The sequence below is a fragment of the Eubalaena glacialis genome, chromosome 7 (genome assembly GCF_028564815.1).
Source record: "Eubalaena glacialis isolate mEubGla1 chromosome 7, mEubGla1.1.hap2.+ XY, whole genome shotgun sequence".
NCBI lineage: Eukaryota > Metazoa > Chordata > Mammalia > Artiodactyla > Balaenidae > Eubalaena > Eubalaena glacialis.
In genome coordinates, this window is record NC_083722.1 from 43990161 (window position 1) to 44012147 (window position 21987).

The 21987-nt window shown below is 34.8% G+C and overlaps 1 protein-coding gene across 1 annotated transcript in view; it reads right to left on the reverse strand.

Annotated features, from left to right (window-relative positions):
• COL21A1 (collagen type XXI alpha 1 chain) overlaps window positions 1–21987 on the reverse strand; it is a 188417-nt gene that overhangs the window by 124425 nt on the left and 42005 nt on the right. Inside the window, exon 2 of the mRNA XM_061195184.1 lies at window positions 2143–2268. Within this exon, the coding sequence (XP_061051167.1) occupies window positions 2143–2230 (88 nt within the window). The 5' untranslated portion in view covers window positions 2231–2268. The remainder of the gene's footprint in view (window positions 1–2142; window positions 2269–21987) is intronic.

Below are 21987 nucleotides of genomic sequence, written 5' to 3' on the forward strand. Positions count from 1 at the left end.
GCTAGGTTACTGGATACTTTTCTTGAGTGGTCATTAGCTTACAACGGTCTCCCAAACTCCCTTAAAATTCCCTTTCTGTCTTTAATCCCCTAGTGGGATTTCTAAACTGACTATTTAATTATCCTACTCTATCTCTATCAGTTTGAAGTGGCCAACAGGAAGGAACAGCTGTACTTGCTGCCTTCTTCTCTAACTTCTGCACTCAAAGCAGCCAAAATAGTACATGGGACAAGGATCCCATGTCCTTGGACATGATGAGTTAGAAGAGGATGAGGTGAGTCAAGGTAATGAGATAACAAATTTTACATCCTGTGGTTTTACTCAGGTTAATGGTCTCCCTTAAGTAGTGTTTGGATGCCCAATTTAAAGTTATAATAAGGATGGTTTATTTTCTGTATATATTGCAAATAAGATATTATAATTGCAAAGATCGGTATCAGAGAAAAAAATGTTTGGTGACAATTAGTATTTTTGCAACTCCTTGGAGTAAGTCAATCAACCAATCTCTCCCTCTCTTCACCTCCCTCACTTCCTTCTTTCCTCTCCTTCCTTTCCATTCTTTTCCATATCTTTGTCCACTTACATATTTGGGATGATGACAAAGCTCCCATGAAGAGGCCTCAATTTCACCATTATCTCAACTCACTTATCACAGTAACTAGCAGAAGTAAACACTATTGTCAGGTGAACACGTATCACAGTCAAGAAGTTCCCCCTCTCCCAAAAAAAAAATTGCCAAAACATGGGTTTGTCTCACAAATATAACTGTGATTATGACACCATCTTAAGAGGCTATAGGGCAGATGGTGTCTCAGTGCAGGGGGTGTGAGGGACACTATTCCAACAACCTCTGTCATGGTGACCACTGCCAGACGTCAGGGTAGGGAAGGCAGAAATGGGATTCTTCCCAAAGGCATATTTTCTAACCCAAGGGAATGAAGTTTTCCTGTTATTTTTGGAAGCTGAACAGGGATGACAGGGTTATGCTTTTATTGGGGTTTTGTGGGAGAGACAAAAGGACAGGAAGGTTGTGTTTGCAGGACTCTTCGAGGTTGCCCTTCCTCGATGCTATGAGGCTCGTTATTGCCTGGACCTGCGAGTGTTTGTGTATCACTCGATTCGTGGTTACAAATTCTTACAGGGTTATTTTTGGCCCTTTCTACCCCTTTCCAGAGCCATGGGGCATATATTTCATAACTGCAAGGTTAACCAAGAGCATGCACACAAAAGCAAGTACTGCCATTTATAAACCCTAGACAAAATACCACTCCAAGAAACCTCCTCCTCAGAGAGGTGAATCACCAGTGTCATAGAAAAGGAATGCACTGAGGATGAAAAGAAGTGTTCAAATACTAGTTACAGCTCCAACCAGATGTATGACACTATGCAAGGCCCATACATTTTATGCTTCTCTTTTCCCACTCAAAAAACAAAGAGTATCCACCCCATAAAGTGCTTGGGTGGATTAAACTATAAAAGGGTTATGCAAACATTAAATATTATTTTTTAAAAAAATTTTAAGCCAAATTGAATCAAATTGTCAAATCATCTGATTTAACTGTTAGAGAAACCATAATTCATTTATAGTTAGGGGGTTTACGTTTATGAGTTTTAAAATATGCATATAAGCACACTTTTAAAAAAAAGTAGGCTGTCCTTTTAAAAGTGTCGTTTTAAAAGTAGGATGGCCTACTTCTCTCATGCAAGCTTTCCTACAGGCAATCAGAATAACAGTCACCACTTACTGAATGTCACCATGCTAAGTCATTTATATGCATTATCTTATTATCTTTATGAGATAAACTCATAGGATGGTCCTGATAGCCATCCTGTGAAGGAGGTACTTTCTTTATCTCCATATTATGAAGCTTATATAAATGGCTGAACATGGACTCAATACCAGAGTGTTTATTCCAAAGCCTGGGTCAATAAAATGCACTATTACCATAGAATTTTCTCAAAATGAATTCTGATAGATTTTCCTCCCAGTTAATGTGTAACATAGCAATTCATTTATTTCAGGGAATCACAGCATCAAAGACAATTAAGAATAAGATCCTTAAAGCCATTGCTAGAGCTCCTCTAATTTGATTTCCACAATCAATGTGTTGATAACAAAAAGACAATGCTGATATTTCTTACTTGATCTTATTTCCCCATCTTCAGCTAATACAGAATTCTGAAGAAGCAGGACCAAAATTATCCAAAGAAATGTAATATGGTGAGCCATGTTTCTGTTTTTGTTCCAATGTTTTGGTTTTAGGATTCCTAAAAAGAAAGAGAAAAAAAAAAAGAAAGTTAAATATATTAGAAAAATAAGACAAATACCTAACAATCATAAGTTTGAATTTTTAAATTGCAATACCCAGTCAAAACACAGTTAATTTTTATTAACCTTAAAATTAACTTATGTGCCCAAAATAGCCACATTTCAAATATATAATACAAGACAACAATGAATGGGAGCTGAGGATGAATGTGATAAGTTTTTAATTCATAATCATCTTGGAAAAGCAAAAACTTTTCTAAAACTTTAAGCTTTGCTCAAAATATTTACTAGAATCCACCTTTTAGCATAGCCTGCAGAGCCCTATCACATTCTTTTTATTATCTCAGTGGTAGCACATACCCTTCTTTTAAATGTGTATTTGCATTTAAGAAACACTCAAAGGGTATCTGGTAAAAAATATCTATAGGATAAAGCTGAATAATAGGATTTAATTTTTTAATGGGCTATATTTATAAACATTAAGATCTATTTTATTTAATTCATCAACACTCGGTTATGAGACTAATATGTTTTCTAAGTTAGTCCAAGGACTTCACTCCTGGTTAGAATGTGGAACATTGCCAAAGACTGTCACTCTCAACAATGAGAACATGTCAGATAAACTATAAAACTATAGGCTTTTAAAACCCAGCAGAAAAGACAGGGTTTAAAGAAACCTAAAAGAGCTAAATTCCAAAAGTTATTAATACTTTATAGGACAGAAAAGATTCAAGGCTGCTTTTGTCCCTAGTAGAAAGGGAACCCTGCTCAGGAGGAGGAAGAATTTGCTATAGTACAGAAGCAACCAGTCAAAGCTGGAGTGCCATATTAGAATCCCAAGGGGTCCCAGCCACAGAGCAAGGATGCCCCTAGCCGGCAATTCTTCCCCAGGAGCCTTAACTGGGTACAGGGAATAGACAAGTAACACAGAGAATATTGAAAGAAGTATAAAACAGTCTAGAGAGATCCTCTCCTTCCCTCTCCCTGTCCAAGTCGCCAGGGAATTCCTCAAATACAAATCCTTGTCTTGCTGAAGGTTAGGGGAGAAGCCACAGAACTGAGAAAAGTCCCTCCAAGGTACTCCAGTCCTTCACTACAGTGGACAGACATATCTCAAAAAGCAGAAAGGACAAGAGAGAAAAATAGAACTCAAATACAAAAAGCTGGAAACCATACTGACAAGCTGAGAGAAATCTCCCAGGGGTCTCCCAAAATATGAGAAGAAACAAAGTTTTATGTCTGATCAGGAGAAAAACACTCAATATAAGCAGATCCAGAGATTATCTAAATGTCAGAAGTATCAAGCAGGGTTTATAAAAAGGCTATGATGAACATGTTAAAGGATCTAATGAATAAGATGGACAACAATTGCAAAAATATGTGAAATTTCAAAAGAGGGATGGAAACTATTAAAAAAAAGATACAAGTGAAATGCTTGCAATGAAAATATATATCAAAAAAGAAATCATGCAGTGAGCATGCATACGTCAGAGGGAAAGATCAGTAAACTTGAAGATAAGTCAATAGAAAGTATCCAAAATGAAACCCAAAGTCAGGGGAAGAGGGGTGAGAAATAAAAGGAACAGAGCATCTGAAATCTGTGGGACAGTATCAAGTGGTCTTGATTTAGCTTCTCAGATGGAAAGGAGAAAGTGAATGAAGAAATATTTTTAAATATAATGGCCAAGAATTTTTCAAATTGACAACAGCTACCAACAACCAGATCAAACACACCCTAAGCAAAATACAAAGGAAGTCATACTTAGGTACATCATAATCAGTTGAAAGTCAAAATAAAGGAATAAATTCTTAAAACAAACCAGAGAAAAAAAGACACATGACATACGGAGGAACAACAATAAGAATTTTAGATGGAAATTTCATGGTAATAAAATGGGCAATGGATCAGAAAGATATAAAAATCCTAAATATGTAGATATCTAATAATAAAGCTTCAGAATTCCTGAAGAAAAAATGGAAAAAAAACTAAACAAAAGAAATAGACAAATTCAAATCATAATGTGAGAGTTTAAACATCCACTTTTCAATGATTTTTGAAGTAGATAAAAAAAATTTAGTAACAGTACAGAGTTTTGAAAAACTTTATCAACCAACTTCACCTAGTTGACATTCATAGAATGCTCCACCTAACAACAGTAGAATATACATTCTTTTGTAATGCATATGAAAGTCATCAAAATAGACCATGTGCTGGAGAAAAAACAAGACTCAAATTCCAAAGAAATGAAATCATGCAAATTATGTTCTTTGACCTAAATGGTATTAATTAGAAAAGGAAGAAAGTCCCAAAATACTTGGAATTAACCAATATACTTCTAAATAATCCATGATTTAAAAAAATATCAGAGGGGAAATTTTAAAATATTTCAACTGATCAATAATTGTTTAAAAAAATCAAAATTTTATGATACAGCTAAAGCACTACTAAGAGAGAAAGTTTGGCTTTAAAAGCATATACTAGAAAAGAAGAAAAATGAAAAATCAATATCTAAGCTTCCACGTTAAGAAAATAGAGAAAGAACAACAAATTAAAACTAAAGAGTAAAAAGAAAAAGAAGAAGAAAAAAAGAAAGAAAATTATAATCAATGAGATAGAAAATTGAAAAACAATAAAATTAAAGAGTTAATTCTTTGAACAAATAAATATGCTTATAAATCCTAGCAAGAATAATCAAGAAATAAGACAGAAAACATAAATTACCTAAGTCAATATTGAAACAGAAGATGCCACTACAGAGCCTACAGACCTTAAAAGGATAATAAGTAGACAGATGAAATGGACAAAGTCTTAAGATACACTATTTATTGAAACTGGTCTAAACTGAAATTATTAAAGAAATAGAATTTTTAACCAAAAATTTTCCCACAAAGAAAATTCCAGTGCCAGATAGTTTCACCAGTAATTTCTACAAACATTTAAGGAAAAAAATAATAATCAAACATTTTTATGAAATAACATTAAATGAAAATAGAAGAGGGAACTCTTCTCAACTTTTAGTATGAGGCCAAAATAAAATGCTATGAAATATCTACAGCTTAGATCACATTGAGTGGTAAAAGACTGAATGCTTTTTCCCCCAAATCAGTAAAAAGTTAAGGATATATTCTCACATCACTTCTATTCAAAAACATACAGGAAGTCCTAGCCAGTGCCATATTCAAAATAAGAAATAAAGACTATAAAGGAAGAAATAAAACTGTAATTATTTACAGACAACATGATTATCTACGTAGAAATTTGAAATCTACCAAAACACTATTAGAACTAATAAGTGAATTTAGCAAGGTCACAGGACACAAGGTTAATAGTTTTTTTTTTTTAAGTGTTCCTATATAAGAGCAACAAAATGGTGGGGGGGGATATAATATATTCAATAGTAACAAAGCATCATAAACTTAGAAATAAAGTGAATGAAAAATGTGAAAGACCTCTACACTAAAATATATAATACATTGTTGAGAGAAATTAAAGAAAGCAAACAAGTGAAGAAATCTATATTCATAGGTTAAAAGACTCAATATTGGTTCCATCTTTATCCTCAAATTTATCTAAGGATTCAACACAATCCCAATCAAAATTCCAGCAGATTTCTAAAAGAAACTGACAAACTCATTCTAAAATTCTTATAAAATGCAAATGATTTTGAATTAGAAGAACAATCTTCAATGAAGAACAGTCTGAATAAAAAACAATCATGATTGAGAAGAACTAAGTGAGAGACTTTATACTATCTGATTTTGACTTACAGTCATCTAGCTACAGGAATCAAGAAAGTGTGTCTTGGTGTAGGGATAAATATACTAAATGGAACACAATAAGAGTTCAGAAATAGACCCACACTTACATGGTCAGTTGATTTGCAATAAAAGTGTCAAGGTAATTGAATAGGAAAGGAAATTCAATAAATGGTGCTGGATCAACGGAATAGACAATAAAATGAACCTTGACCCCATCTCATTCCATATGCAAAAATTAGATGAAGTATATATCTAAGTGTAAAAGCTAAAACTATAAGGCTTCTAGAAGAAAACATGGGACTATTTTCACAACCTTGGGATTAGGCAAAATTTCTTAGGACACAAAAACCACTATCAATTTTAAAAATAGATACACATTAGATTTCACCAAAATTAAAAGATACCATTAAGAAAACAAGTCAATATTCAGAATAAAATACTTACAAAAACTGACTCTCATAAAGATTATATATTTTTTAATACTCCTACAGATCAACAATAAAAAAGAAAACAATCCAATTTTTTAAATGAGTAAAAGTCTTCATAAGACTTTTTAAATTATTACTTAAGAAAATACAGAAATGGCCAATAAGCATATTAAATGGTTCTCATCATTAGTCATCAGAGAAGTGTATGCTAAAACCACAATAAGATATCATTTCACACCTACTAAAATGGCTAAAATTAAAAGACTGACAGTATCAAATGTTTATGAGGCTATGTGGAGAAATTCGAACTCATATATTTTTGGTAAGAGTGAAAAATGATGTAACCCCTTCAGAGAAGTGTTAGGTCCAGTTTCTTACAAAATTAAACTATGACCAGCAATCCTTCTGCTAAGTATATAACCTAGAGAAATGAAAACATGTGCCAACAAAAAGACTTTAGCAGTGTTTATAGTAGTTTTATTGATAATAATTCCAAACTAAAAATAACTCAAATGCTATCCACAGAAAAATATTGGATAAACAAGTTGTGTGGTTATATTCGCATAATGGAAGAGAGCAACAAAAAAATAATAAACTTTCTTTATACCCAACAACATGAATAACTTTAAATACATTGTATTTAATGAAAGGAGCCAAACACAAAAGAGTACACAGAGCATGATTTCAGGTATACAGAGTCCCAAGATAGAAAACTAATCTGCAGTGTTAGAAATCAGGAAACATTTGCCTTTGATGGGAGAAGTCAACTGGAATGTGGCACAAATAAACTTACTGGGTGTTAGAAATAGTCTACATTTGCAGTGATGATATTTGTGTGCATAAATTTGTCTAAGGCCGTTAGGCTGAAGGCTTAAAAACTATATAAATTGTTGTATATAATTTATATCTCAGTGAAAAACAGTGAGTCCAAAATCATCACTGTCAGTTTTTAAATTAGGCTGGCCCTTTGGACAAAGAGCTATAAAGGTCAAAAGATGTCAGTGAGAAGCATTTTTGGTGAGTCATCACCAGGATGTACTGTTTTATGGCAACAATGTGTACTAATAAATACTGACTAATTTCCTCCCCAAAAGCCTCAAAATTAAGTTATTCTACTCCTCTACCAAAAATATCCTCATTATTTCTATGTAGTATCTAATTCCTTCAGAATCCTTGGGCTAAAGTGAATTGTTTACTTGTATTATATTCTAGATTGACAATCATTAAAGTAGACCATATGAAAAGGGCATTAAATAAATACTGCCACCATGTTACCTCACCACTGAAACATAACTCATATATTTCATAAATATATTTTACAGCTATTTAATTGTACATATGCTTATGCACGATGTATATAAACTGAGGCATATCAAGTTTTACCATTTACTTTAATCACCTGGGGAGCTTGTTAAACATATGGATGCCTTAGCCCTACCCAGTAGCTTCAGATTGCAGGGCAAGGAAAGGGCCAAACATTTAAAATAAAATAAAGTAAAAAGGCTCCCATAAGCTAATGTCCACCAAAGTTCTAGAAATTCTGGTATAAGGCAATGCAGAAATGATAAGAAAAAAAAACTCCTATTCCTCCAGTAGAGAAGTAAGTTAGCAACCCCAAATAGGAAAGCATAACTCAGAGAATCTCTACAATCAAAATTTTCTAGAGATTGGCTACTCAGAGAGTAGTCAGGCAACCTTAGCATCCCCAATTTTCAAATGTTAATATGCATACAAATCTGTTAGAAATTCATTAAAATGCACATTCTGATTCAGTAGGTTTGGTTTACCACCTAAGATCGTTCATTTGAATGAAGGCCTCTAAGGAATATAGGAACATATGCCATCTTTCAACTTAGAAAATTCTGTTTTGGAAAAATTTAACTTTTTAATGCTAAATAAAGAGCTCTTTGTGGATAATGAAAAAGGAAATTACTTTTAACAAAATGTAGGAATGTAGGAATTTAAACTGAGCTCACCTGCTAATGCGGAATGTATACTAGGCTAACTATCCATCCACCAGGCAATCCAGGTTATAGATTTAACACTGCCCCCAACCCACTATAATTTCATATCTTTCTTATAGTGTTCAAAAAAAAAGGAGATGAAACTGGTGATCTGTAATCTTCCTTTTAACTACAGAGACAATAATCCATATTCTACAGCCTCATAGGATTATTGTGATAAGGAAAATTTACAATGTACAGTGTGTGAGACAACACTATGTCATTTAATCTCTGCAAGTGTTTGAGGAAAATAAGGCTGACTTTGAGAATATGGCTTGCCTCTAAGAAACAGACTCATAACTTACACTCAAGTTCTCTCACTCCAGAATTCTTTCCACTCTATTCATTCAATGACAAATATTTATCAAGTACCTATTATGTGACAGATACTCTTTTAGGTGCTGGAAATTCAGAAGTGACCCAGATAAGCTAGATAAGGAATCTGCTTTCGTGGAGTTTATGTGCCAGATTTTAAATATATGATTGAGTGAGATCATTTCAGATAGTGGTGGGTGCTATAAAGTAATGAAAACAATAATGTAAACTTGGGCCAGGAGCAGAGGAAGAGCTGCTTTCAATTTGGAGTTCAGAGAAGGCATCTGAAAGGATGACCTGTGAGCTGACACTTGAAGGAATGTGAAGGAGCCATCCTTGCCGGGAACTGGGAACCAAACTTTCCTCTGTGGATGGAGCAAGTTTGCTTGTTCTAGGAACAGAAGGAAGGTCAGTGAAGGAGTGAGGGAGGAAGAGGAGGAAGGGCAGGAGCTACAGGGAGGTAGCAGGACCCCACGAGGTATGTTACATTTTGAACTGTTTCCCTTAAATGCAAAGTGAATCCATGGAGGGTGTGAAGCATATGTGCACCATGATGAGGTTTTCACATTGAGTAGAGCATCCCACTTTCAAAATCAAAGAGCTCTCTAAAATTTAAGAATTAGTGGATTCTCAGAGAAACGAGATCAATTGATAATTATCCTCTTTTAATTTTCTTCTCTCTTCCATTTCCTAAATTTATCTGTCATATCATATTCCACTGCCACTGTCACTAATATTTTATTAAAATCAAAATAAATACTTGTAAGTCAATTTCTGAGAACAGTGGGTACAAATGAAAGCAACTTCCTTGTCTCCTTGCAATGAATGCATCTTTCATTGGGTCCACTGGCTGGAAAGGCATGGGAATTCGCATGAGGAGCCACCAGGAATGCATAAAAGCTTTGAAAACGAGGGACTGTCAGGAAAAATGCCATCTCAAAATGTGGTTGCTGAGTTTGGTTGTAAAGGCATGGGAATTCGCGTGAGGAGCCACCAGGAATGCATAAAAGCTTTGAAAACGAGGAACTGTCAGGAAAAATGCCATCTCAAAATGTGGTTGCTGAGCTTGGTTGTAAAACCTTCAAATAAATTTGAAGACTAAAAATAGTCCCCTCTTGAGACACTAATACTCATGCTTCTTTATATGATCTGTCTTTGAACTAAATTGTAAAATAGGAAAAGGTGGGGAAACTGAAATTCTGGTCCTCACATTTTTACACACACACACACGCACACACACACACACTTATTGTGTTCTATATTTTTAACATTAAGGTGGTAGGAGGAAGTATCAATTGGGACAGGTAGAATTGAGAAAGGCAAAATGCTGGCAAACCAGTGAAAGAATTAAGAATGGGTTCATGTACATACGTATGTATGTAAAGTTTGGTTCGTTTGAGTGATCATTGAAACAACAGAGCTAAACGTAATTTTTGGAATTTCATAGGTCAAAATATGCCCCTCAAAATATGTTATTAATCAATGTCACCTTGATTGTGTAAAGAGTTCATGGTCAACTAAACAACTGACATTTGTTATCATACTTCTCTGAACAAAAATCTAATATGGTAGCCAGACAGGTAATTATAAATCCCCATTTTATAGACAGGAGGCTAAGGGATTCCAAGAAGCTATTATTTTACATTTTGCAGAGTTTGCTTTCACACTGCAGAGTGGATGACTGCTTTCTTGATCCGTTTATAGAGTATATCACATAGCATCCATTAAAGCTGCACAAGAAAAAGTGAATGGCAGTAACTTGGTGGAGTTATTGTAGTTTGGTGGAGAGGTTTAAACTCTCATCTCTTCTTTAGAAGCCATAGCAGCTTCTAAATATTCAAGCAATGAAAGAATATACATGTCTGTGTAATCATTCGAAATGAGACCAGTAAAAAATAGCCAAGGAACATGGAGTACAGTGTACTTTATTTGCCTATGCCAGCAAATCCACTAAAATCAGGCCATTGGATTCTGTTAGTAATTTTATGCTGTGTTTATAAATATAGCTCTTTTTCCTATCCCTAAATTCCTTTTATATTAACATATATTAACCTAATTTTTATTATTTTTTTTCTTAACTCAGCTCTAATTTTTACAATAAAGTATCAGGAAAGCAAAGACATCATTCAGAAAGGGAAAGCTAATAACATTTTGATCTTGGAACTCAGGTCAAATTGTTCTCCAACTTCCTAATCTTCCAATTCTTCTATGATACACAAAAAAGAATGCTGGATAACAAGTCATGCAATGTGAGTTCCGGTCCTAGCTGTGCCTTGTTTACCTGCTTAGAAAATAAAATGTAAGCATTTACAAAGCTAAATAGCAATACAGGATAATAAATGGAAAATAAATGGATAGATAAAAGAGGAGCCGGGGTGAAAGAAAATAGGTGGAAATAAGCAATTAATGTTCAAGTGATATGAAGAAAATAAGCAACTCTAGCACCCCAATTATGATTTCTAAATACCATTTCCCATCAAAAGAAATGAGGCTGTTTAGGGAGAATAGCAGATTCCAGATCCGGGGGACATGAGACATGAGACAGAGAAATCTTGTCATTCTAAAAACAAGGAATGTCTCAAAAGCGACTGGGATTAGATCAAAAGGACCCAAGAGCTAAGTTGAGGGGCTCCCATGAGCTAAAGAGAAAACCGTCTGATCATTAGAAATAATAGTTACTACAATGGATTGATGTACAACAATTTACTAAACCTGTAAGTTCATGATGATAAATACAAAAACCAAAAACCAACAATTGGTCACCTTTGGAGGTCGCTAGGGTACAAATAAAGAAAAAGAATCAAGCATTTGTCCTACTTTTCCTACATGGATAATACTTCAGGGTAATAAAACAGTTAATGATAAATGCCAGAAGAATATAATTAGTATTAGAAAGTCATATTTTGCAACCACTAATGAAATATGGATGTAGGCAGGGATCACCAGTGTGCCGATATGACTGGGTGAAAGGTTAGAGAGGAAATCAGGACAGATGCATTACTTGACTACACCTGAACCCACTCACCTTCCTTAGCATCATTAAAGTAGAATAAGACGTATGTTCCTCCAGACATGACCTAATAAGAGCACATGTCCATCTGTGAATAATTTTTGGTCAATAAAATGTAACACCTGAATCTACTCAATTCTCTGTATCTGCCCAGTTATAAGAAATTCAGGCATCTATTAAATGACACCAAGAGGATGAAATCAGCGAAAGTGAAAACTTGTGCAGTTAATATATAAGTGGCAAGAAAATAAAAGTAAGGGGACTTAAATTAAATGCAGTTGTGGACTCTGTTGGAATCCTGATTTAAACAACAAACTGTAGATATTTTTGAGACGGAGAAAATTGAACATGGACTGGGTATTCGATGATATGCACCATTTTAAAAAATTCATTGGGTGTGATAGTAGCATGGTGGTTTTTTTGCTTTAGCTTCTTAGGTGTTTGAAGAAAAAGATATAATAAAAGTATCAATATAAACCACCCAGTGGGGAAAATATTTGTAACAGATATAATCAACACAAAATTGTATCCAGAACACAAATTGTCTATTCTAAATGTTTTCTAAGATGAATAGTAAACCCAATTTGTTTTGTCTAATTCTTACTTTAAATCTTTTTAATGGCCAGAGTTTACTAAAAAATATGCCACGAAATTCCTAGGTGAGGCTAATAGCAGCACTGTACTAACAGAGCATGTGTGATAGTAATGTAAACACCAGCCATGGCAGGGAAGAAAGCAATATATTGAAGTATTTACCTCCATTCAAAAAAAACCCTCATCTAGTTTGCAGTGTTTCTACTCTAAACTAATTAACCAAATTGGGGGTAAGGATTGGGAGGGCTGTAGCTTAAATGTATATGTGATATGCATAGTAATTAGTGTAATTATCCTTCCTTTTTTAAAACAAATGTTATTTCAGTGGGTCAGTCTCTGAAAATTCAAATTTACTTTTCTTCATTAAGTTGCCCCCCTCGCACAGTTACTAGTTTCAAATTAAACTAATTTAAAGCTGCCTAATTAATGAAATACCTCTATACTTTTATCAAAACTCAATGACTGTTTATGCCCACATCAGCAATTCTAAGCATGATGCTATATGAGTAGTTATTTTACTGATTTTTCTAACTAAGTTTGATGAGTTTCAAAGATTGTGAAATGGTCAAGTGAACACTGGAGAAAAGGACGGCACCAATTCAAATTTCCTGGAGAGTTTAAGAGACTTGGTTTAACCTGAATAATTTACTCCTAAATCATTCTTAATTCTAAAAGAATTAGTGCTAAGCATTTCATTAACATTCCTTATACTCAAGCTGTAGTTATGATACATTAGAGGGTTTCCTGGAAATGCTTTATAGTAACTTGGGGCCTCATATAATTGATATGTACTGTGTACTTAGGTTCATTTTTAAAGGTTTAGATCATTATTCTTCTATTTTGAATTATCATGGCTCTATGACTGCTATTGAGAGTTAACCACTGATATATTATTTAATATTAATTGCTAGTCAGAAACAGAGCCCCTCACAAAATAGTAAGATTTCTATAATGAATATGAAGCACTTCAGTGATTTTATAGTATAGTTTTGCTACAAATTCAATAACTGATCCTACTCTGAGGTATTCTAGGTTTATAGTTTTGTTAGAAGAAATTCTAGTTTTGTTAGACAAATAACACGTTGATAAAGACAGCAGTTAATTAGAATATGATTGTAATTACCTCTCTGAACTTACAATTTTTCCCTTTCAAGGAAAACAACTAATCACGGGAAATAAAAATGCGTGACACTTAGCATGGAACCCAAGAGAAGACACAGGGAAAAACTAAAATTTAAAGTCACTGACAAAGAAACAAAATATCACCATGGAAGAGGCGCACACACACAGAAAATAGGCAAAGGATAAACACAAAGCATCATTGTCATCTAATTTAATACAGTACTTAAAGTTCTTAGTGATCTCTAAGAATATGTTGTATAAAGATGTTATACGCATGGTTTCCATAGTTAGATATTTTTACAATAGCTTATCGAAGCATGAGAAAACAAAGGATATATACTCAAACATTATTAGAATTATCTTTATCCATTAATGATGTATACCTATCTGCTACAAATCAATGAGTGAAAGCATTATGTGGCTTAAAAGTATTAGACTGGGTGTTGGAAGATGATATTTAGCCTGATTCTGCCATCATAAGAATTTAAGCAAGAGAGAAAGAAAAAAATCAGCTGGAACTGCTCCCTGGGACTTGGTTTCTTTTCTATAAAAAGAAAAGGATTGACCAGTCTGAAATTGTATGAATCTGTGATAATCAGCAAAATCAATTTACATGTATTCTTTTGTGTTTTTATTTATTTATTTATTTATATTTTGGCTGCACTGGGTCTTAGTTGCAGCATGCAGGATCTTCGTTGCGGCATGCAGGATCTTTAAGTTGCAGCATGCAGACTCCTTAGTTGCAGCATGCGGTTAAACAAAAGAATAATTATACCATTACATTGCTGCTTTACAAAAAAAACAAATCATAGACATTTAAGAAACAAGTATCAGAGCCAAGATACTATATTCCAGTGCATAAAATACAAATATGCAGTGTTGATTAGATACAGTTTAAAGTTCACCATGTAGTAAATGGTGCTTTCATTTACAATTATTCATGATTACTCTCAACCACCTCATCGTTCCTTGTCTGATCTCCTCCCAACCAGTAACATCTCCAACTTCACTAATGGTTTTCTGTGTAGAAGAATCGTCTCTCCAACTAGTACGTGTACTTGATGCAGGGCTGGTATTCAAACCCTGGTCCACCAATCACTAGCTTGGGCATGTTCTCAAACCCTGCTTAGTCAGTTTCTTCATCTGAAACAAGAAACACCCCTTCTAGGACTATTGTAAAGATTACATGAGATAGTAAAACTCTCACTCATGTGAGGTTAAATTGCAAGTCACAAGCACTTTACATTTCACTCTTTACCCTCCTTAGATTCCTAATTACAAACAAGAAAGTATTTTACGTATGTCTTTTGTAACCTGCAGAGCCCTCAACAGCACTAAGTTCTCAGAAGGCACTGAAATATTTGTAGCATCATTGACTCAATAAGAATTTATTGAGAATAAACTTGTGTCAGGCTTTGGGGTAGGCATGGGGAGAAAGTAAAAATGAAGAAGAATGTTACAGCTCTTTCACTGGAGATTTGTAAATCAGCTAGATACCACATAAGGATATTAGAAGTATGAAGTAATTCTCACATAACTTGGAACAATTTTAACTAGAGGTTGACCAGAGTATTTAAAAATACAATACAAAAATAACAAAAATGCATATTAGTACCTAAATAGGAAAGATTTGAGGTTATAGCCATTGTTTATAACCCTAGACGAAAGTCCCTGAGAGTTAAACTCTAATGAGCAAAAAGTGAATTTTTGTCTAATTGGAAACCTGTTTTCTTTTTCTTGGAGCGGGACTCACAGGAAAAACATTGCAGTGATTCAAGTTCCGTGATAAAGGAGAAAAAACAAAATGGGTTTTCATAGACGGGATGAAATCATGTTTCCATAGAAACCCTGAAATGGTTTGTTACAGCCCAACTTAAGTTGGCAATTTTGGCTAATTTCAACTATAAAAATAAATGTGGCAACTTAAAAAAATTTACCCCATCTTATCATGAATATCATTTTCAAATAATATTTAAATACATAGAAATCACCTCACTGGATTTAAGACATATTTTTAAATTTTTTTAATTATTACCAACTTCACCTGGCAAAGATATCATTTAAATTGGAAACAAATCCAATGAACTAAGTTGTGCCAGAATAAACAGAATCTAGAATATGGTTCTCCTCTGATTCTAATGGTAGAGCAAGAACAAGGACAAAGACTTCCTCTATTACAGACTAGCAGAGTCTGTGGGTTTAACAGCTTTCACTGAATCATGATAACCAAAATAGACTCACAATCCTATCCCAAACAGCAAGGCTACTTTTTTTCATGTAGATTATTTTCTTCAAATTAGAGATCCATTTGATCACGGGCATATTCGGCCACAAATAAGTCACCAAAATGTTTATGTTTTATAGTAATGATTTAAAAAATATTTTTGTCCTATTTTTTACTTTCATTAAAGGCTTTACTCTTATTTAAGGACTTCACTGTCATACAGGGATTGGCCCCAGCCTTTGAATTTGCTTCTTATGAATTTCTTTTGCATGACTCTAGCTTTCAGACATAAGTCAGAAGAGCCAAAGCCCAGGCAAATATGTACCCAAACAATCAACTCTGAATGTACACACTGCTATATATAAAATAGGTAACCAACAAGGACCTACTGTATAGCACAGCGAACTCTGCTCAATACTCTGTAATAACCTAAATGGGAAAAGAATTTGAAAAAGAATAGACGCATGTATATGTATAACTGAACCACTTTGCTGCACATCTGAAATGAACACAACATTGCTAATCAACTATAAAAAAGAAAGAAAGAAAAGAAAGAAAGAAAAAGAAAGAAAGAGAAAGGGAAAGGAACCTGTCCAGTCACACAACCTAGCTCAGCTCTTCACTGCATCCAGTAACCAGCTCACAATCATACGTAACTAAAGTTGAGCCTTCTAGGCTTTATCCACCCAACAATTTCAAAGCTGGGAAACTAACAATTAATTCTCAAAGGATCACTCTTCCCTTGACTGTCTTGCGTGCATGCTCCTTTCTCTCCTTCCGTTCATGGCCAAGTGTCATGAGCAAGGTCTTCATCTGTTTTCCTCCATTTCCCGACCTCCTGCTAAAGCTTCACCCACTACAATCCAATGTCTGACTCCAGTGTGCTACTGCTACACTGCTCCTGTCAAGGGCACCAGTGATTTCCTAATTGCCAAAGTAAATCAACTCTCTCTGGCCATCTTTCCTAACCTCTCTGTGTTAGGCTCATACAGGTGTTTTTTGGTTTCTTTTTTTAACTTTCTCCCTAAGTCTTCCTGACATCATTCACCCTGGGAGTGACTTATTTCCAGACTCCTCTGAGAGTCCCTCTTACTATCCACTGTGTGTTTAGGTTCCTGGAGTTTAGCCAGAGTCTCTACATTTCTTATTCTGCAAACTGTCACTGGAGAAATGTATCCTCCCCTACAGCTTTAACATCCACTTTGATACCACTGGATCACAAATGTTTATCTCCAGAGCACACTTCACTCTTTCATTCAAGAGTCCATTTTTAAATAATTATATCCAAAAGTCTAGTGAACATCAACTTTTATACAGCGACATGCATCTCAGTTTCAAAGTTTCAACAAATCTTGACGTGAGCTCAAAATCTATTCCTGAAAAATGGCTATTGTCTTTCTATTCTCTGTTCAAGTAATGACTCCACTATTTACCCAGCTATCCTAAATCAGAACCACGAGTATCTTCCCAAAGCTATTTTCTGTCCATCCTCTCTCACAACAAACAAAAAAAACCTCAAGACTCTATCCTCTACATCCACTGTCACTGTTGTAGGCTTGCGGTTTATCATTTCATATCCACCACACTACTGAAATAGATGCAGAAGAAACATTTGGGAATTTCAATACATTCATTATATTGAAATATACAATACCCATTCCTTATTTTAAAATAAAAAGACAAGATTTTTTTAATATGACAAAGCCAAAAACCATTAGGAACCATAATAATTAATGGTAAAATGTTAGAAGAATTCTCTTTGAATAAAGTCAGAAGTAATACAAGGAGGCCTGCAATCATCTCTGTTTAGCACTTAGACATTCTATCTAAGAAAATAAGATAAAAATAAGGTGTAAGGTTTGAGAAAGAAATAAAATTATCAACATTATTAGGGGAAATTACCTAAATTAAAAAATCTCATAAAAATAATTTAAAATAACAACAGAGTTCAGCAAAGTTGTTGCATACAAAACTGAACTTTTTAAAATCAAATACCATCCCTTATTCTAGCAGCAAGAAATTCAAAAATGTATTTTTGAAGACTTTATTCACAGTAGCAGTAAAAATAATGGCACATCTAGGTGAATACAACAAAATTATAATTGAAGGACAAAATGTTCTAAATATATGGAAAAATAAGTGCATTCATATGGCAAGACTTAATATAAAGGTGACAGATTTTCCCTCAAATTAATCTATAAGTTCAATGCAATTCTCAAGATTGTAATAGGGAAGAACAAATCTGACTCCACATTAGATCTGTTCTGTTGCTTGTGCTTAGTCATGCTAGCTCTGCACCTTTTGTAAAAGAATGTTGCCAATAGCCTGAAACATACAGGATAGCCTATTCTCAGGGCTCTGACCTTTAAGGGTCCATTCATACAGAGATAAAAAGTTGCAGAACAGAGAATAATATTTGTCTCGTTGGAGGTTTGCAGGAACATTGTGACCTGACTTACATGGACAGCTGCAAGAACAAAGGATTCCTACACCAGGAAGTTTGCAACAAACAACCACACCCCTCCCTCACCTTGCCTTTAAAAATGCTTTGTTGAAACTCTTTGAGGAGTTTGGGGTTTGGGGGGCATGATGCACCTGTCTCCTTGCATGGCCCTGCAGTAAACCTTTCTCTGCTCCAAACTCAGACGTTTTGGCCTCAGTGTGCACTGGGCACATGAACTTGCATTTGGTAACATGAGTTCCTAAAGGGCAAGGTTTAAAACCACTAATTCCCTAAACCACACTATGCTTTACATGTTAGAGGCCATCAGTTAATATTTTGATGGCTCATCCACCACTGGTATTGAGTTTTATTTGTTTTCAAAATGGTGATAGATTTATGTTAATCCATCTGCACCTTCTGAGATGATTTCTTTTGGGGTCACACATCCATGGAACGATTGGCTAGGACAGAGTGTACAGAATGCAGTTGTGGAGGGCTACAAAGTCAACTGGCACATGGGACATTTTCCCACACCAGTGGCCATGTTCCAACCAACCAACCTAGCCAGCCCAGATACCATCCAACTCCACAAAGAAGATCAACATTATTATTTTTGGATAAGAATTTATTTTTATAAAATTTATATTTTAGCTTTGAAATTGTAAACCAACTAGAGCCAAAAGGTAATACAACAAAATATAAAAACAGCAAAAAGATATCCATTCCCTATTCACATACACATAAATTTCCTTATTGGCCCAAGATGACTTAAAACCCAATCCACACTAGGATGACTCAGAGAAATGCTGAGAATCCCATTCTCTCTCCTTCTACTCTGTGCTCTGTTATCCCAATAATTCCCATTGGAATACTCACAGAGCCTCTTGACTACACTCAACCTCACACAGATGTGAGGGTGGACAGTTGGACGTAGCCAGTGCTGGGTCAGCATTATTCACTGCCTCTGACTATAGGAAGATTCCAGTTCAAGTCCCATCCCTAACCACCTGCAGAGTTTTGAAGCTATATTTTCTTGACATTGTCAAAACTTCTTAACACATGAGAGCTAAGCTGCATTCTTCCACATCTGTTTGCATTTGTAAACAAAAAATCTTTTAAATTATGAGATCATTTGCCTCAACATTTTTCATATTTTTATTTTCTATTTTTAAAAATTTTATTGAAGTATAGTTGATTTACAATGTTGTGTTAATTTCTGCTGTACAACAAAGTGATTCAGTTATACATACATATATTCTTTTTCATATTCTCTTCCATTATGGTTTATCACAGGATATTGAATATAGTTCCCTGTGCTATGAGGTAGGACCTTGTTGTTTATTCATCCTATATATAATAGTTTGCATCTGCTAATCCCAAACTCCCAATCCATCCCTCCCCTACTCCCCCTCCCCTTGGAAACCACAAGTCTGTTCTCTGTATCTGTGAGTCTGTTTCTGTTTCATATTATTTTTAAAATTGTAAGATAATTACAGTCATTTCTTTCTGAAAATTAAGAACATGAGAAAATAAATTTGTGTATTTAGAAGAAGAGCCCTAATTACATATTCCAAAGCAACTTACAAGTATTTCCTGTATTAATCAAACATATCATATTCAGTGGTACACATATTCTTCAAATGTGTGAGTTCTTATAAAAATATGGCCAGTCCGTTTTTTAAGGTGTAGAGTTTGAGTGCCAATTATAAAATATATTAAGTTCCAAAATAAGAAGAACTAGTGTTGGAGAATAGTCTCAAAAGTGATCAAAGTATGATGTTAGCTTTTTAATTAAAATGAGATTTCTATGAATGGACACTATATAAGTTTCACTGAATGGTGTCTTCTATCTGGACTCCATTTGGTGGGGTCCCACGGCTGGGTCATCTGAAGACAAATTACTAGTGAAGTCCAGACTTTATCTCAGTTAACTTAATCACAAGGTTAGAATAGAAATCCAGTCCAACTGTGGGCACCACAGCAGTGAAAACCAAGGATTGACTTTTCTCAGACACTCAGAATAGTATGCATTAAATACATTGAATGAACAAGAAATTCCCTAGGAAGGGAAAAATAAAGGGAATGGCCCTTAAGAAAAATTAACCAAAGGACTGAAAGGTACTAGAAAGTCCCTCATACCCAATTTCATTGATTTAAGAAGTTGGAACTCAATGAGGTTAAATATTCTAACTAATATTAAATGCAGTGACAGAGCCAACATCAGAAACTGTGTTCCCAAATAGGGTTCTCCCCCATCTACCATACTGCCCCCCTTAACTGGGAAAAGGTTCAATGTTCTTGTTCTAGAAGCAACCTGTAGGAGTCAGACTATGGTTTATACACCTGTAGTATCTCAAGATACCTCAAGAAAACTCCACCCATTCCTTAAGACTAAGCAGAAACATCACTCTCTAGCCCAGGCTCTGCCAAGCATCAGATCCCTGATCCTCCTGGTCACAGGGCCCCTCTAAGAGCCGGAGGCCACAGGTGCATCCAGAGATAGGAGGCAATCCTAGTCCATGAGGACCAAAGGTGAAAATCTTAGTTTCTCATACGGTGACATGCTATACAAAGTATTAAATATTCTGTATCCCCAAATGAGAAGATACCCAGTCCTTGATCTGTACTATAAAACTATCTGAATACAATTTAGTACCTTTTTCTTTGAAGAAGAATGCATTAAAAATATTTATAGAACACTAGCTTGGTACAAAATATTAGAAAGGTACCCAAACTTTTCTAAGGTACCATGCTTTCAAAGTACAGAGGAAACATACTTGGTGAATATTCAGTAGTTTTATACGTCTAACTGTTCTCTAATATTATTTCCAGGCATAAAAGTAAAAAAACAAAAAACAGTTTCTTTGTAAAAAAAGAAACTATAAGTAAAACGTCAGAATAACTTCATGAAAGTTGTTCATCGTATCATTATTTTGTTCTTAGTACCTTTCCCAACACCTCTTAAAATCAAAAGCTTTTCCTTAAATTAACTGTGCATTAAAATCACCATATGGGTTGTCATTGCTATAGATCTACAAGGTAACATCTCCCTCTTAGATGGAAATAAAATGCATCCCTCATCCATTTCAATCACAGAGAAAACACTGGATATATATAGTACTCTGTAGCTCCTATCACATATCACCATTTTAAAATAATTGTTTTGGGCTTCCCTGGTGCACAGTGGTTAAGAATCCGCCTACCAGGGCGGGGGACACGGGTTCGAGCCCTGGTCCGGGAAGCCTGCTGTGCACCACAACTACTGAGCCTGCGCTTTAGAGCCCGCGAGCCACAACTACTGAGCCCATGAGGCTAGAGCTCATGCTCCACAACAAGAGAAATCACCGCAATGAGAAGCCCGCACACAGCAACGAGGAGTAGCCCCCGCTCGCCGCAACTAAAGAAAGCTCGCGCACAGCAACGGAGACCCAGCGCAGCCAAGGATATTAATTAATTAATTAATTTTGAAAATAAATAAATAAAATAATTGTTTTTCCTTGTATGAAGTGAGGGTTGTTACATAGCTTCTTGAAATGTCTTTTAATTCTTGGAGTATTATGTCTCCTTTCTTTATGTTGCATATAGTATAAAATATTGAACACATCTGTTTGGGGCTTTTGAACTGGTATTTACTATTTCATACTTGTTTTTTAATCTTGGAATTGTATTATTTTCAGAAGTAACACTAAAGGGATTCTCCTTCTTGTGCTGTCTTTATCTCAGGCATAAGTTTAGTATTTCTATCTGACCACATAAAGCGGGAAGAAAAAAATTAAATTGGTTCAGGTTTAAGTATGTATTTAAGTACTCCAAGTGACTG